This window comes from Notolepis coatsorum, assembly GCF_963971535.1.
Source record: "Notolepis coatsorum genome assembly, chromosome: 12".
Classification (NCBI taxonomy): domain Eukaryota; kingdom Metazoa; phylum Chordata; class Actinopteri; order Aulopiformes; family Paralepididae; genus Notolepis; species Notolepis coatsorum.
In genome coordinates this window covers 79,002,497-79,018,105 of record NC_140176.1, presented here as the reverse complement: position 1 = coordinate 79,018,105, position 15,609 = coordinate 79,002,497, and the positions used below count along the sequence as shown (strand labels likewise).

Sequence of the window (15,609 nt, the reverse complement as noted above, 5' to 3'; positions counted from 1 at the left end):
TATGACTTAGTCCACATTGCAGCCGGCTTGTGGGAGGCAAGAAACAGCGTCCGTGACAGGGGAGGGTTTAATTGGATGATACGAAATTGGGATGGGAGAAAAATATAGAAAAATGGGAGAAAAAGTGGATAAAAAAAAACTGTTCAATGTTGTCTTTACCTTCTCTGTTTGGTATCCACAGTTTAAAACTTGACAGTCTTCCCTCCTGTTTGATACCAACTTTGACCCTTTGAACCTATAGTTCATAGAATAGTTGTATTGTTTACTCTGTGTGTGTCTGTGTGTGTGAGACCTACCCTCGGGACTTGTACGTTCCCATCACAGCCAGTAAACCCTGTGTGTCTGTCTGTCTGTCTGTGTGTGTGTGTGTGTGTGTGTGTGTGTGTCCCAGGTGCCTGTATTCGAATACCAACCGGTTCATGCTTCCGCGTTCGCGTTTTGCGCTCTGATTGGCCACTGCTATTTCTGGTCTGGTCGTTTGAAACCCTGTGTGTGTCTGTGTGTGTCCCAGGTGTGCGAGACCTACCCTCGGGACTTGTACGTTCCCATCACAGCCAGTAAACCCTGTGTGTGTCTGTGTGTGTCCCAGGTGTGCGAGACCTACCCTCGGGACTTGTACGTTCCCATCACAGCCAGTAAACCCTGTGTGTGTCTGTGTGTGTCCCAGGTGTGCGAGACCTACCCTCGGGACTTGTACGTTCCCATCACAGCCAGTAAACCCATCATCGTTGGGAGCTCCAAGTTCAGGAGCAAAGGACGTTTCCCTGTACTGACGTACTTCTATCAAGAGAAAAAGGTACCGTCTCACCCCGACTGAACTCTTAATCCCTTAACCCCACGCCATTAGCCAGAGGATTGAAATGGATAAAGGGCCCTTCCACTGTTCTACCAAGAAACCGAAAAAACGTCCCTAAAATCGAGTCGCTAACTTCTACAGTACATTTTAGACGACAACGTTTTAGAATGTGCTCACATTCTCATACCAAGAGACGAAGGTACTATTTTTAATACGGGGAACCTTTTATAAATTAAAGTTGACAAGATAGGAGTTTTCTATATAGTCTAACACACACACACATTGATTGCTAATATACCAGTGAAATGACTGACTGCCATTAGCTGTGTCTGTGTCCTAGTCGTGATCAGCGTGCTCTGTGCTCGACTACTCTCTCCTGCAGGCAGCCGTGTGCCGGTGCAGCCAGCCTCTCTCTGGGTTCAGTGCACGATGCCTGGAGGATGAGAGCATGCTGCAGGCCATCTGCAAAGCCAATCACAACTCCCGCTTCGTCTACGTCATGGATACAAGGCCCAAGGTAACCCTGGTGACGGCCAGAGTGAAGCCCCTCTTATCAGTGTTTTTCATAGAAGTTGATGATATCCATTACTTGTATTAAAAAAAAAGTTTTTTCTTGAATGGCTCTGCATTGAACGTTGGTGACGATACGCTATGAACGAGAAAAGGAAAAAAACACACGACAAACAAGGAATGGCCATCTACATGAAATGTACAATGCATCAATAAATAAAAATGTACGGAAGTATTCTGGAAAATTTTCTCTCATTCTTTTATCCTCCACCCCACTCTCTTCCTCCCCATCTCCTCTCTCTCCCTTCATCCTTCATCTTTCCCCATCCTTCTCTCCCTCTCCCCTCCACCCCTTTCCCTCCCTCCATCCTTTTCTCCCTTTCTCCCTCCATCCTTCTCTCCCTCTCTTCCCCTCTCCCTCCATCCCTCTCCCTCCATCCTTCTATCCCTCTCTCCAGCTGAATGCTCTGGCTAACAGAGCAGCGGGTAAAGGTTATGAGAATGAAGACAACTACTCAAACATCCGTTTCCAGTTCGTCGGCATCGAGAACATCCATGTGATGAGAACCAGCCTGCAGAAACTACTGGAAGGTAGTGCAGGCACACACACACAGACAGGCACACACACACACACACACACACACACACACACACACATATTATATATATACATAACCATGTGTGTGTGTCAGAGAGTTAGTGTATGTATATAGTTATTAATCTGTCTGTCTCTGTCTCTCTCTGTCTCTCTCTCTCTCTCTCCCTCTCTCTCTCAGTGATAGGGACTCGCTCTCTGTCCATGAGTGATTATCTGATGGGGTTGGAGAGCTGTGGCTGGCTGAGACATATCAAGGCTGTTGTAGATGCAGCCATCTTTCTCGTCAAGGTGAGCATCTCCTCTCTCCACTCCCACAGTCCAGGAAGAATTCTGTTGCTAGGGAAACCGCTTGGCCCCCCAATCACTGTAGTAGCCAACACTACAACAGGAAATACACCGGGGCCAAAATACAAGGTTTATGAAACGGTCTATATTGCTGCTTGTTCTCCTCATTGGTCAATGAGTCAGGATAGCAGATGTTGTCCCCTCTTCTCATTGATCAACAAGTCAGGATAGGGGCAACAGTGGCTCAGTGGATGTAGAGCAGTCGTCTGGTAATCCAGAGGTTCCCGGTTTGATTCCTGCTCCTCCCCGGCAGCGTGTCGAAGTGTCCTTGAGCAAGACACTTAACCCCTAATTGCTCCCGATGAGCAGGTTGGCACCTTGCATGGGTGTTTCCGCCTTCGGTGTGTGCGTGAATAGGTAAAAATGTGAGGAACAAATTGTAAAGCGCTATATAAATGTACCATTTACCATAGCAGATGTTGTCCCCCTCTTCTCATTGGTCAACGAGTCAAGATAGCAGATCTTTTTCACCGTTTTCCTTTTCCTCTTCGCCTCGCTTGAACAGAAGTGGTGTTGTCGGATCAGATTCTGTCACTTGTTCAATTAACCGTCATCAACTGTGCTCCATGAATCACTGAGATTATTTAATCGCTTCTGAACCCACGGCTGCTGTAAGTAGGGCTTCCAGCCCAGATGTGGCCCTTCATCACAAACTAGTTCAAAGTGTTTCATGAGAGTGCAAGATATTTTGTTTTCAGTCTGTGTTGAATTGAATAACTTCTACAAAGATATTATATTAGAAAAGTGTCTAATTACAAGGAATGTAAGGGTCTCGATCATCTAGGAAACCTAAGAAGCTCTACTTACTTGTAACATTTGTAAATATAAATGTCCAATAGCATTATATTTGGCCTGTATCCCACTGACGGCTGTTCAATTTGGGCCTTTGGCCCTCCATACTTTAAAGGGGAACTATCTTATAAATGGCCTTTTTCAGTGTTTAGCATTGTTTCCTAGCTATGTGGACTTATATTAATATGATCTATGTCTCTAATTCTCATATTGGCGCATTCTTCCAATTCTCCTCTCACAATATTCACCCTCACTGAACTGAGTCATCTGAAAATGTGATTATTTGTGATGTCAGAAAGACACCGCTGCATGTTAATGTTCAGGCGCCGGCGCCGCGTCGCAGTGGTTTAGGTGGCCAGGCTCAAAACAGCTCGAGATCTTGAGGTAGAAAAATGCTGTTTTTGAGGACTTGATTAGAAATACAAAACAATGAATTAAAAAATATATATAATTACAGAGGTGTTCCATAAACTCACAGGAATTGTGTAAAAGTGCCCAAATAGTGAAAGAAATAGTAAAATAGTTCCCCTTTAATGTTCCCTCTCCCTGCACCTCATCTTTTATGCCACCAGGGGGCGTCAGAGGACAGTTGTATGGTTGAGTCATTAAATAAGATAAGATGATCCTTTATTAATTCCCTTGGGGAAATTCAGGTGTCAAAGCAGCATGGGGGGGGGGGGGTATACAGAGCCTCACAGTCCTATACAGTCCAGTATCTATAAGTGATGATATATCGCTGTGAAATTATTGAATCCTTCTTTATTTTGTCCTTTCTATGCAAACTATGTTATCTACTCTCAGTACCTTACTAGCCTGTAAATAAATATTATATTATTTTGATTTTGATTTAGATTTTAATGGACTTGCCTGGTTAAATAGAATTGAGTAAATCCTCCTCTCCACCCCTACAGGCAGTCACAGTGGAAGGGGCCAGTGTATTGGTCCACTGTTCAGATGGCTGGGACAGAACAGCCCAAGTCTGCTCCCTGGGGGCCCTTCTGATGGATCCTTACTACCGCACTATCAAAGGCTTCATGGTAACACAATACACACATATAATGTATATATACTATATACAAACACGCACATAGACACACACACACAATACTGCACTACGCTACTATCAAAGGCTTCATGGTAACACAATACACACATATAATGTATATACAAACACGCACACACACACACACACACACACACACACAATACTGCACTACGCTACTATCACACTATCAAGGGCTTCATGGTAGCACAATACATACATACATATAAATGTATATACACACACACACACACACACACGCACGCACGCACGCACGCACGCACGCACGCACGCACGCACGCACACACACACACACTACATCTTACTACTGGATAAAAGTACCAGAGCACAAGAGCTAATATAAACATCATGTCTTGAGGCCCAAGGCTTGAGGTTCTGTCTTTTTTTCCACTTTCCTAATCAAAGGATCAACACAACAGAGTGAATGTCTCTCTCTCGCTCTCGCTCTCTCTCTCTTTCTCTCTCGCTCTCTCTCTCTCTCAGGTACTGATAGAAAAAGACTGGATTTCCTTTGGTCACAAGTTTGCAGACAGGTGAGGTTTCAGCGGGATTGTTTTAGTAGGTTGAGCGATAATTCAATATTATCAGCTGGATAGTTTTAGAAGAGTTGAGTGATAATTCAATATCAGATCAACTGGATAGTTTTAGTAGGTTGAGCGACAATTCAATATTATTGTTTATCGAATCAGGATAATATCGTTATGACATTATGATTTCACAATGTTGTTGCGCACAATTCTGTCATCTAAATAAATGCTAACCACATATGAACTAAAATTTCTAAAATATTGAGAGATATATTATTTATTTTCCCAAGTGTGTTTATAAAATGTTTCCTTTTTCACAAACGCACCATGTATCCACACAGTCGGCATGATAAATATTGACGGTTAGAAGTATACAATATATGAAAATGCAAATAAACATATCCGCATATGATATAATAATAATAATGGATTGGATTTATATAGCGCTCTTCTCTTGACTGACTGTTGCTCTGACTCAGAGCGCTTCACAGAGTCCATTATTCGTTCATACACAGTCATACCGGTGGTGGTAAGCTACAATTGCAGCCAGAGCTGCCCTGAGGCAGACTCACGGAAGCGTGGCGAATAATCAACGCCTACGGCCCCTCCGACCACCACCAACATTCATTCACATGCATACACATTCATACGAGGCAAGTAGGTTAAGTGTCTTGCCCAAGGACACAACGGCAATCATATCATATCAGGGAAACTCGCATGACAAAGGGGCATCACAACCACAGCTAGGTACAGAAGAGAAAGTCCATAGCTAGTCAAGGAACACACCTGAGAGAGTTGAAGCAACTGTAGAATTGGAAAAAAAGGAGGCATGGAGTCCATATCTTTATACACTGGTCAAGTATTCAAGAGTAAAACACTATTTTAAGACACTTGTCATTTATCCATGACAGAAAGATGTTCTTCCTTGCAGCATATGCAAGGATATCATACAATCTGCCAGAACTGAGGAGAGGTCCATTTTAGAAAGACCGCCTTCAGCAAAAAAGTTCTATCGATAAAGGGAAGTGGAACATGGAACAACCTTCCGGTCCCCTTAAGGGAATGTACCACCCTGTCCACCTTTAGGGGCCAACTCAGGAAATGACTGTTAGACAGCCAAATATGCACTCAAGTTTCAAGTTTCTTTAATAGTTGTCATACAGAAGTACAGAATACTTTTGTACAAAATGCTTCTTACTGTTGCGCTCCAGAGACTGTGCATGACAAGATAAGTATGAAATAAAAACATAGTAAAAATTAGAAGAAAAAAAAAGAGGTCACAGTGTTCAGTTTAGACATATGTACAATGTTCGTAGACGTAGTTACCATACAATATACAATACTGTGCAGTGTACTAGTATACAATACTATATAGTGCAAGGCATAAATGGACGAGGTGCAGTTTAGGTACAATTCACAGTAGGTGTACGAGTTGTAGTGCAAATCCTTTATCAATAAATATAAAGTGTAAGTGTGTTTGTGTGATCTAAAGTGTGGAGAGTGGGTGCTGCAGTGTGTTGTTTGTTTGAGTGAGTGTGTGTGTGCGTGTGGGTGTGTGTGCTGTGTGCATTTGATGGTTGTTGCATAGTGATTATTGTTCGTTTAGCGATTATTGTTCGTTTAGCAGCCTGATGGCCTGGGGATAGAAGCTCCTTCTGAGTCTTTCTGTGCTCGCCATAAGACTCCGGTATCGCTTGCCTGACGGCAGCAGTTCAAAGAGGCAGTTGTTCGGGTGGCTCGAGTCCTTAATAATTCTCTTAGCCTTCCCCTTGCACCGCTTGTTGTAAATGTTCTGGAGGGTGGGAAGCCCCCCTCTAATTGTGCGTTCGGCTGAACGTGTCACTCTTTGTAGTCTGCTACGGTCTTGTGCAGTGCTATTCCCAAACCAGGAGGTGATGTTGCCGGTCAGGATGCTCTCTATTGTACATGAGTAGAAGTTCCTAAGGATCTTCTGACTGACTTGGAACTTCCTTAGGCGCCTGAGGAAGTAGAGGCGTTGTCGTGCCTTCTTCACAACACTGTCAATGTGTGTGGTCCATGTCAAGTCCTCGGATATGTGGGCTCCGAGGTACTTGAAACTGTTCACTCTCTCAACTGGTGCCCCGTCGATGCTGAGGGGGCTGTAGTCCTTGACCCCCGACCTCCTGAAGTCCACAATCATCTCTTTTGTTTTGCTGACGTTCAGGGAGAGGCAGTTCTCCTGACACCACTGTGACAGGTTCTCTACCTCTTCCAGGTAGGCCCTTTCGTCGTTGGCAGAGATCAGGCCCACCACTACTGTGTCATCAGCAAATTTGATGATGGTGTTGTTGTTCCGCTGTGCTACGCAGTCATGTGTGTACAGGGAGTAGAGGAGGGGGCTCAGAACACAGCCCTGGGGGGCCCCTATGTTGAGCGTGATGGATGAGGAGGTGCAGTTGCCGGCTCTTACCACCTGGGGTCTGCCCGTCAGGAAGTCCAGGACCCACTGGCACAGGTCATAGTTCAAGCCCAGGTCCCTGAGCTTGGCTATGAGTTTGGAGGGGACTATGGTATTGAATGCTGAGCTGTAGTCGATGAACAGCATTCTCACATAGTTCCCCTTCCTCTTGTCCAGATGTGATGCTGCTGTGTGCAGCACATGGGCTATGGCGTCCTCCGTGGACCTGTTGGGGCGATATGCAAATTGCAGAGGGTCCAGGTTGATGGGGAGGGAGGAACAGATGTAGCCCTTCACTAGCTTCTCAAAGCACTTCATGGCTATGGAGGTGAGGGCTACAGGGCGGTAGTCGTTGAGGCAAGCGGGCGTAGATTTTTTGGGTACAGGGATGATGGTGGACTTCTTCAGACAGGTGGGGATGACGGCCTGTTCCAAGGACAGGTTGAAGATGTCAGTGAATACCGGGGCCAGTTGGTCGGCACAGACTTTTAGGACGCGGCCGGGGATGCCGTCCGGTCCTGCTGCCTTCCTGATATCCACTTTTTTAAAGATCCGTCTCACCTCATGCTCTGTTACCCTGAACACTGAGTCTCCATCAGCAGACCCCCCCCCCCCATTGCCGTGGTTTGTAGGCTGGTGTTGTTATTCACAGCCTCAAACCTCGCATAGAAGGAGTTGAGATCATTTGCTAAGGAGATGTCACTGTTCAGTTTGAGGGGGGTTCCTTTGTAGTCTGTCATTGTTCTGAGGCCCTGCCACATGCCTCTAGAGTCAGCCTGTTCAAACTGAAGTTCAACTTTATCCCTGTAACGCCGTTTTGCCTCTATTACTGCTCTCCTGACGTTGTATCTTGCCATCTTGTGTTCTTCCATGTTGCCTGTCACCAGCCCGGTGTTGTATGCTGATGTGCGCACTTTCAGAGCCTCACGGACGGATTTGTCTACCCAGGGCTTTTGATTTGGGTAGATATTAATTTTGGTGGTGGGGATTATTACTTCTACCTGAGTACAGACATAGTCAATCACCGTTTCGGTGTATTCGTTAATATTGGCTGTGTTATCACGGAATACACTCCATTCTGTGCTTCCCAGCACTGCTTGGAGTGACTCCACTGACGTCACGGCCCAACGCTTAACCTCTCGCGATCATTAGGGATGTTAGTGATGTTGTACTGACTGAATGTCATGTTAGTGTGGTCATGTCAGTGATGTCAGTTTTTATGAATGAACGTTGTAAGGTCCGTTTTGTGTCTGTTTTATGTAGGACTACGGGTGGAAATTAGCCCTGTGCTATTCCCGGCATATTTACGTCCTTATCATGCTGTGATGTTATGCATACACTCATGTAAATGATGTTCATTAATTTGCATTGTCCTTAATAAACAAATCTTAAACTAGCACCAACAATTGCATCTTGATTTGGATGACCCAGGAGCAAAGACGGGTTTCATATTTAAAACCCATTTGTTCCACATCTTGTAAAATGTCCATCCAATATGCTTGAATTTTAGGACGGGACCAAACACAATGAGTATAGGTCCCTACTAGTACTGACATTTTCTGGGGGTTAATTTTATATCAGACGGTGTAGGAATTTAAACTGCAACAGTGTGGCACGGTTACACACTGATATTTTCTTTGTATAGACCACCGCAACACTTCCGGTATTCTGAAATGATGGGAGAGACAGCGGGGGGAGAAAATTAATGAATGTGGATGAGAGCCTTGACATTAAGTGGTTGTAGCTACGGCTGTGGGGGTGCGGGAGACATGATCCAATATACTTTTATACGCCTGAGTCTCCTGCGCAGATTGCCCACGGAGTCTAGGTTCATCAATCTGCGCATGCGTAGTTCGGGAGTAGGTGCGGAGAAATTACTCTAGCTCGGCCGAGAAAGTGCCAATTGACTTGCGATTGGTCGCTCCGTGTTCAGGAGACTCAGGCTTATAAAAGTGTATTGGATCATGTCTCCAGCACCCCCACAGCCGTAGCTACAACCACTCATGAGTCCGGAACTCCACTTATGTAGCCACACTTGTGATTTTGCATACATGAACAGGTATCTTGATATATCCATCTGAAGAAATACTGAATTTCTTTTCATATCACCCAGCACTGCATTTTGTTTACATAAGTAAACTCTGTGCACTGTGACCTTCAAGTTATGGTATGGTCTCTTCTATCCATAACTAGTGTGTGACCTTTGACCTCTTGTCAGGTGTGACCAGCTGGACGGGGATCCTAAGGAGGTGTCTCCTGTCTTCACGCAGTTCCTGGAGTGTGTCTGGCAACTCTCTGAGCAGTTCCCACAGGTGTGTGTGTGTGTGTGAACAAACATACAGTTGTATATTTCATTGTCTTCTTTGCAAACCGTAGTATAGATTTAGTACATAATGTGTGGGTTTGTGAATGAATAACCACATTGGTATAGCGTCAGCACTTTTCCAGTCATAGGATACAAAGCACCTTTTCACAAATTAATGGAAGTGTATACGGACCACAGGAGAGGTGTTTTTGGCCAACAGCTAGGCTAGTGGTCCGTATCCGCTTCCATTCATTTGTGTTAAGCTAGCTTGCAGCCTGATAGCTTTCTACTGAACGCACAGAGATGAAATTGGTATCTTATCTTCTTGTCCGACTCTGGAGAAGATGGAAAGTTCCATTTCCCATAATGTTGCCACGTTGTCTGGACCTGGGTTTAACATCTCACCTGAACGACGGTCCTGGGACCTGTAGCGTGTCTCTGTAACTCTGTGTTCTCTCTCTCCAGGCCTTTGAGTTCACCGAGTGGTTCCTCCTTCAGATCCACGAGCATGTCCACTCCTGTCAGTATGGAAACTTCCTGGGAAACAACCAGAGACAGAGAGAGGAGCTACAGTGAGTCAGACACACATTTCACTCGTAACACACATGGCTGAAAATGTATTCAATTCTATGATGGCTACATCTATCTATCCCTCTCTCTCTCCCCATCTCTTTCTCTTCCCCCTGTATCTCTCTCCTCTGTCTTTCTCTGCCTCTCTCTCTCTCTCTCTTTCTCTCTCTCTCTCTCTCTCTCTCTCTCTCTCTCTCTCCCCATCTCTTTCTCTTCCCTCTGTATCTCTCTCTCTCTCTCTCTTTCAATTCAGTCCAAATGGCTTTATGGTTGGCTAGATTAAACATTGAAAAGCTAAACATTAATTCAAAAACAGATAGTTAATAGTAGAAAATACAGTAGATGGAAGTAGAAAATGGATAGTCGGGTGACAGCATCAACGTGTGTCAGGTGACTTGTCACTCACTGTCTCTCTTTCTTTCTCTCTATCTCTCTGTTTCTCTCTCACTCTATCTAGGCTGAGGGAGAGGACCCACTCCCTGTGGGCCTTCCTGATGAGTGAACCGCGGAACTATATGAACCCTTTCTACAGCCCTACCTACGTAGAGAGACACCCAGTGCTGGAGCCATCCACCCTGCCATATCACTTCAAGTTAGTAGTCTCTGTCCATCATCCACCCTGCCATATCACTTCAAGTTAGTAGTCTCTGTCCATCATCCACCCTGCCATATCACTTCAAGTTAGTAGTCTCTGTCCATCATCCACCCTGCCATATCACTTCAAGTTAGTAGTCTCTGTCCATCATCCACCCTGCCATATCACTTCAAGTTAGTAGTCTCTGTCCATCATCCACCCTGCCATATCACTTCAAGTTAGTAGTCTCTGTCCATCATCCACCCTGCCATATCACTTCAAGTTAGTAGTCTCTGTCCATCATCCACCCTGCCATATCACTTCAAGTTAGTAGTCTCTGTCCATCATCCACCCTGCCATATCACTTCAAGTTAGTAGTCTCTGTCCATCATCCACCCTGCCATATCACTTCAAGTTAGTAGTCTGTCTCTGTTCTCCACCCTGCTATATCACTTCAAGGCCATGTCCAGACTAAAACGATTTTGGTCGTTTTAGGCAAAGTATTTGATCGCTTGCACCGTTCTGCCACACGGAACTGCGTTCTGGCAGCCTGAAGACGATACTTTCTGATACCAGCTCCCAGAGTGCGCAATTCTGAAGATGCCCCCCATTGTGTCACCATCTTTACAAGCGATACGCGTCTTCTCCTGAACCGATGACGCGATAGCCCACCTCTCCCTTACCCCACGTGTGAAAACATCACAACAATGGCATGTACAGCTATTGAGCTTGATCGGGCTTTTACAGTTTTACATATGCTGTGCTCTATCTGTCTGAAGCGGAGCGGGGCTCTGCTGTGCTTACACTTATTACACTGATGCAATACACGATACTAACTAGAGATTAGCGTCACATAGCTGGCCTTTTTCTGAAAACCCAGTTTGCTAGTCGAAATTACTGGACACACACAGGGACAAGTTAAACATCAATCAATTAATTTATTCCAACAGGTAGTTTGAGCTGCATGTGAGCCGCGGTCTTTCTCTCCTCCTTTGGAAACTAATGACGTTACGTTAGCTCGAAAAGCACAGAACCGGCCGACACAAGTTAAGCTGCTAGCAACAGACACTATAACACTTCCGGTCGGGGGTTTTCAAAATAAAAGAAACGGGAAAGACATTTATTTTGTAAATTTGTGGCATGCACTTATTATCTTTTTTTTTGTATCCACTTTTCTCCCCATTTTCTATTTTTCTCCCATCCCAATGTCGTATTATCCAATTCTCCCCTCCCCTGTCTTGAACGTTGCTAGACTATGCCTCCCACTGGTCGGTTGTAGTGAGGACAGAAGCCTTGCATCACGTGTCCCCTCCGGTACACGAGGAGGCAGCCTGTCGCAGCTCGAACTCTCAGTGGCGAGGAGTAACGCGTGGGAGGCTCACGCTGCCCCCGATACTCCTGCTTCCGCCGCACCGGCGTCACCAAACCGACCTGTAGGAGTCGCTGTCCACAACGTCCAATCGCCACCCACCAGCTTCCCACCCTCTAACACTTGCCAATTGTGTTAGTATGAACGACCGGCCAGCTGGTAGCAACGCCGAGAGCTGGGCTCGAACCCAGCGTCTCCTGCGTTAGTGGCGAGTGCCTTGCCCACTGCGCCAATCAGCCGCCCTCACTTATTATCTTGAGACGTTTTCGTTTTTACGGAAACCTTAAAACGAAACGAAAACTAAACGGATCAAAATCGTTTTAGTCTGTACAAGGCCCAAGTTAGTAGTGTCTGTCTGTCTGTCTGTCCTCCACCCTGCTATATACCAGGAACAATTACATTTCAGGTCATGGAAAGGATCCATACTAGGGATGGAAATTCTTTAAAAAAAAGTCAGGGATTTTACATTTGTTTGAAATGGGAACCATGCCTTTTCCGTCACCGCGTGTGTGTGTGTGGTGTGTGTGTGTGTGTCCCCGCTAGGTTCTGGAGGAACATGTACCACCAATTTGACCGCTCCATGCACCCCCGTCAGTGTATCCTGAAGGCCAACTTCACCCTGAAAGAAAACAGCCGCAAGACCCTGGAGAGCACCCTGCAGGACCTGGAGACTGTGAGTATATACTCATATATATTAATACTGTATATAAATATATATACACCCTGCAGGACCTGGAGACTGTGAGTATATACTCATATATATTAATACTGTATATAAATATATATACACCCTGCAGGCCCTGGAGACTGTGAGTATAGACTCATATATATACTGTATATAAATATATATACACCCTGCAGGCCCTGGAGACTGTGAGTATAGACTCATATATATTAATACTGTATATAAATATATATACACCCTGCAGGCCCTGGAGACTGTGAGTATAGACTCATATATATATACTGTATATAAATATATATACACCCTGCAGGCCCTGGAGACTGTGAGTATAGACACATATATATACTGTATATAAATATATATACACCCTGCAGGCCCTGGAGACTGTGAGTATACACACATATATACTGTATATAAATTAGGGATGGGCGTGAGTACTCGTAGCTATGAGAAAAATTTAAAAAAAATCATCGAAATTATAAATTGTTTAGATGATTTTTGTTTTTTTTTACATATCTTTTCACATGTATATGTAAGATTATAACTGTTTGTTGGTTTCCTTAAACATATATAGTGAATGAACAATTTTTTTTTTAAATATATATATTTCGAATAAATTCTTTTTTTACGTTTTTTTTCCCTCGAGTATAGCATGCGATCAATCGATCTGGATTTTTCTTTAAAATGCCCATCCCTAATATAAATATATATACACCCTGGAGACTGAGTATACACACATATATACTGTATATACATATATACACCCTGGAGACTGAGTATACACACATATATACTGTATATAAATATATATACACCCTGGAGACTGAAAAAAAAAAAATATATATATATACAGTACATCATCTTTCTTCTTCTTCTTATTTATTTTAACACATTGTGGCGCTGGCACGCTGTCATAGTGACACTGCATCCCTATTCCATTGTTTAGGGAAAGCTATACATACACCCTGCAGGCATATATATATATATATATATATATATATATATATATATATATATACACACACTGTGTTCCTGGATCAGTAGTTTATAGCCATGTGCAGACCGGCCGTGTCACATTGTTTTATTCAGACTGTTCCTGGATCAGTAGTTTATAGCCATGTGCAGACCGGCCGTGTCGCATGGTTTTATTCAGACTGTTCCTGGATCAGTAGTTTATAGCCATGTGCAGACCGGCCGTGTCACATTGTTTTATTCAGACTGTTCCTGGATCAGTAGTTTATAGCCATGTGCAGACCGGCCGTGTCGCATGGTTTTATTCAGACTGTTCCTGGATCAGTAGTTTATAGCCATGTGCAGACCGGCCGTGTCACATGGTTTTATTCAGACTGTTCCTGGATCAGTAGTTTATAGCCATGTGCAGACCGGCCGTGTCACATTGTTTTATTCACTGTTCCTGGATCAGTAGTATAGGTCTTGTACAGACAAGTCGCGTCACATGGTTTTATTCAGACTGTTCCTGGATCAGTAGTATAGGTCTTGTACAGACAAGTCGCGTCACATGGTTTTATTCAGACTGTTCCTGGATCAGTAGTAGAGACCTTGTACAGACAGGTAGTGTCACATGGTTTTATTCAGACTGTTCCTGGATCAGTAGTATAGATCTTGTACAGACGGGTCGTGTCACATGGTTTTATTCAGACTGTTCCTGGATCAGTAGTAGAGACCTTGTACAGACAAGTCGCGTCACATGGTTTTATTCAGACTGTTCCTGGATCAGTAGTAGAGACCTTGTACAGACAGGTCGCGTCACATGGTTTTATTCAGACTGTTCCTGGATCAGTAGTATAGATCTTGTACAGACAGGTCATGTCACATGGTTTTATTCAGACTGTTCCTGGATCAGTAGTAGAGAGTAGACCTTGTACAGACAGGTCGCGTCACATGGTTTTATTCAGACTGTTCCTGGATCAGTAGTAGAGAGTAGACCTTGTACAGACAAGTCATGTCACATGGTTTTATTCAGACTGTTCCTGGATCAGTAGTATAGACCTTGTACAGGTAGGTCGTGTCACATGGTTTTATTCAGACTGTTCCTGGATCAGTAGTATAGACCTTGTACAGACAGGTAGTGTCACATGGTTTTATTCAGACTGTACAAGGTCTATACTACTGATCCAGGAACAGACAGGTAGTGTCACATGGTTTTATTCAGACTGCAAGCATTTCAAGCATCACTGATCAAGGATTCTCTCTCTCTCTCACTCTCTCGCCCTCCCCAGCGGCTCCAACAGCTGGGAGTGACCCCTGTGACCTCTAACCCCATCGCGCCCCCTCCCACGCAGGACCACCATCACTCCCACCCCAACCCCTTCCCCCCACGGCCCCACTCCCTCATCCTGGGGGCTCCGCTCAGCCGCAAGGAGGCCCAGCAGCAAGAGGAGGAGGAGGAGGAGGAGGAAGAGGAGCTGGGCGAGGAGGTCACAGAGTGCAGCGACACGGAGCGGACAGTAGAGGGCAGCAGCGCCACGGAAAGCAGGAAGCAGAGCTACGGTGACCTGAAAGGGACATACAACAAGGTGCCGGCCAACGCCGAGCCAGGTGTGGTTAGTCTGGAGTATGGAGTGGCCCGCATGACCTGTTGAGAAGTACCAACCAAGCAGGCGGGATTGTGGGATACTGGAGGACTGGTGGGACTCTGAGAAGGAGGGGTTGTGTGTGCGTGCAGTGTACGGGTGTGTGTGTGTTGTGGCATGCCTGTGCTTTCAAACCTGTGCGCGCACATGCCCTGTCTGTGTGTGTGTGTGTGAGAGTGAGTGAGTGAGACCTGTCAAATAGTATTTACAAATAATCCTTGGCGTTTGTTTTATCCTGCTCGGAGTGCCAGACGGGTGGGGTTTGGTGGGGGGGGGGGGGGGGGGCGATATGGTGAGGTCCAGAAAGTTGTGAAAGTTAACCTCTTAACTGGCACCGACCCGGCCCTCTTGAGGACGATTTGCCCACCGGCGTGACGCGCCACCTTTCCGACCTCTAGCGGCTCGGGTCTGCATTTTTTTAATAATATAATATAATATAATATAATATAATATAATAATATA

At 45.0% G+C, this 15,609-nt stretch overlaps 1 protein-coding gene across 2 annotated transcripts in view; it reads left to right on the top strand.

The window, feature by feature from the left end:
• mtmr6 (myotubularin related protein 6) overlaps positions 1–15,404 on the top strand; it is a 48,994-nt gene extending 33,590 nt beyond the window's left edge. The window contains exons 5-15 of one of the 2 annotated variants that reach the window (XM_084326206.1): positions 668–796; positions 1,179–1,313; positions 1,765–1,897; positions 2,083–2,192; positions 3,953–4,078; positions 4,588–4,637; positions 9,269–9,362; positions 9,821–9,927; positions 10,383–10,517; positions 12,412–12,541; positions 14,806–15,404. In XM_084326206.1, coding sequence (XP_084182332.1) covers positions 668–796; positions 1,179–1,313; positions 1,765–1,897; positions 2,083–2,192; positions 3,953–4,078; positions 4,588–4,637; positions 9,269–9,362; positions 9,821–9,927; positions 10,383–10,517; positions 12,412–12,541; positions 14,806–15,156 — 1,500 coding nt within the window. In that variant the 3' untranslated portion in view covers positions 15,157–15,404. Of the gene's footprint in view, positions 1–667; positions 797–1,178; positions 1,314–1,764; positions 1,898–2,082; positions 2,193–3,952; positions 4,079–4,587; positions 4,638–9,268; positions 9,363–9,820; positions 9,928–10,382; positions 10,518–12,411; positions 12,542–14,793 lie in introns of both variants that reach the window. The other variant, XM_084326205.1, reaches the window with a different exon arrangement.
• The last annotated feature ends 205 nt before the right edge of the window (positions 15,405–15,609 follow it).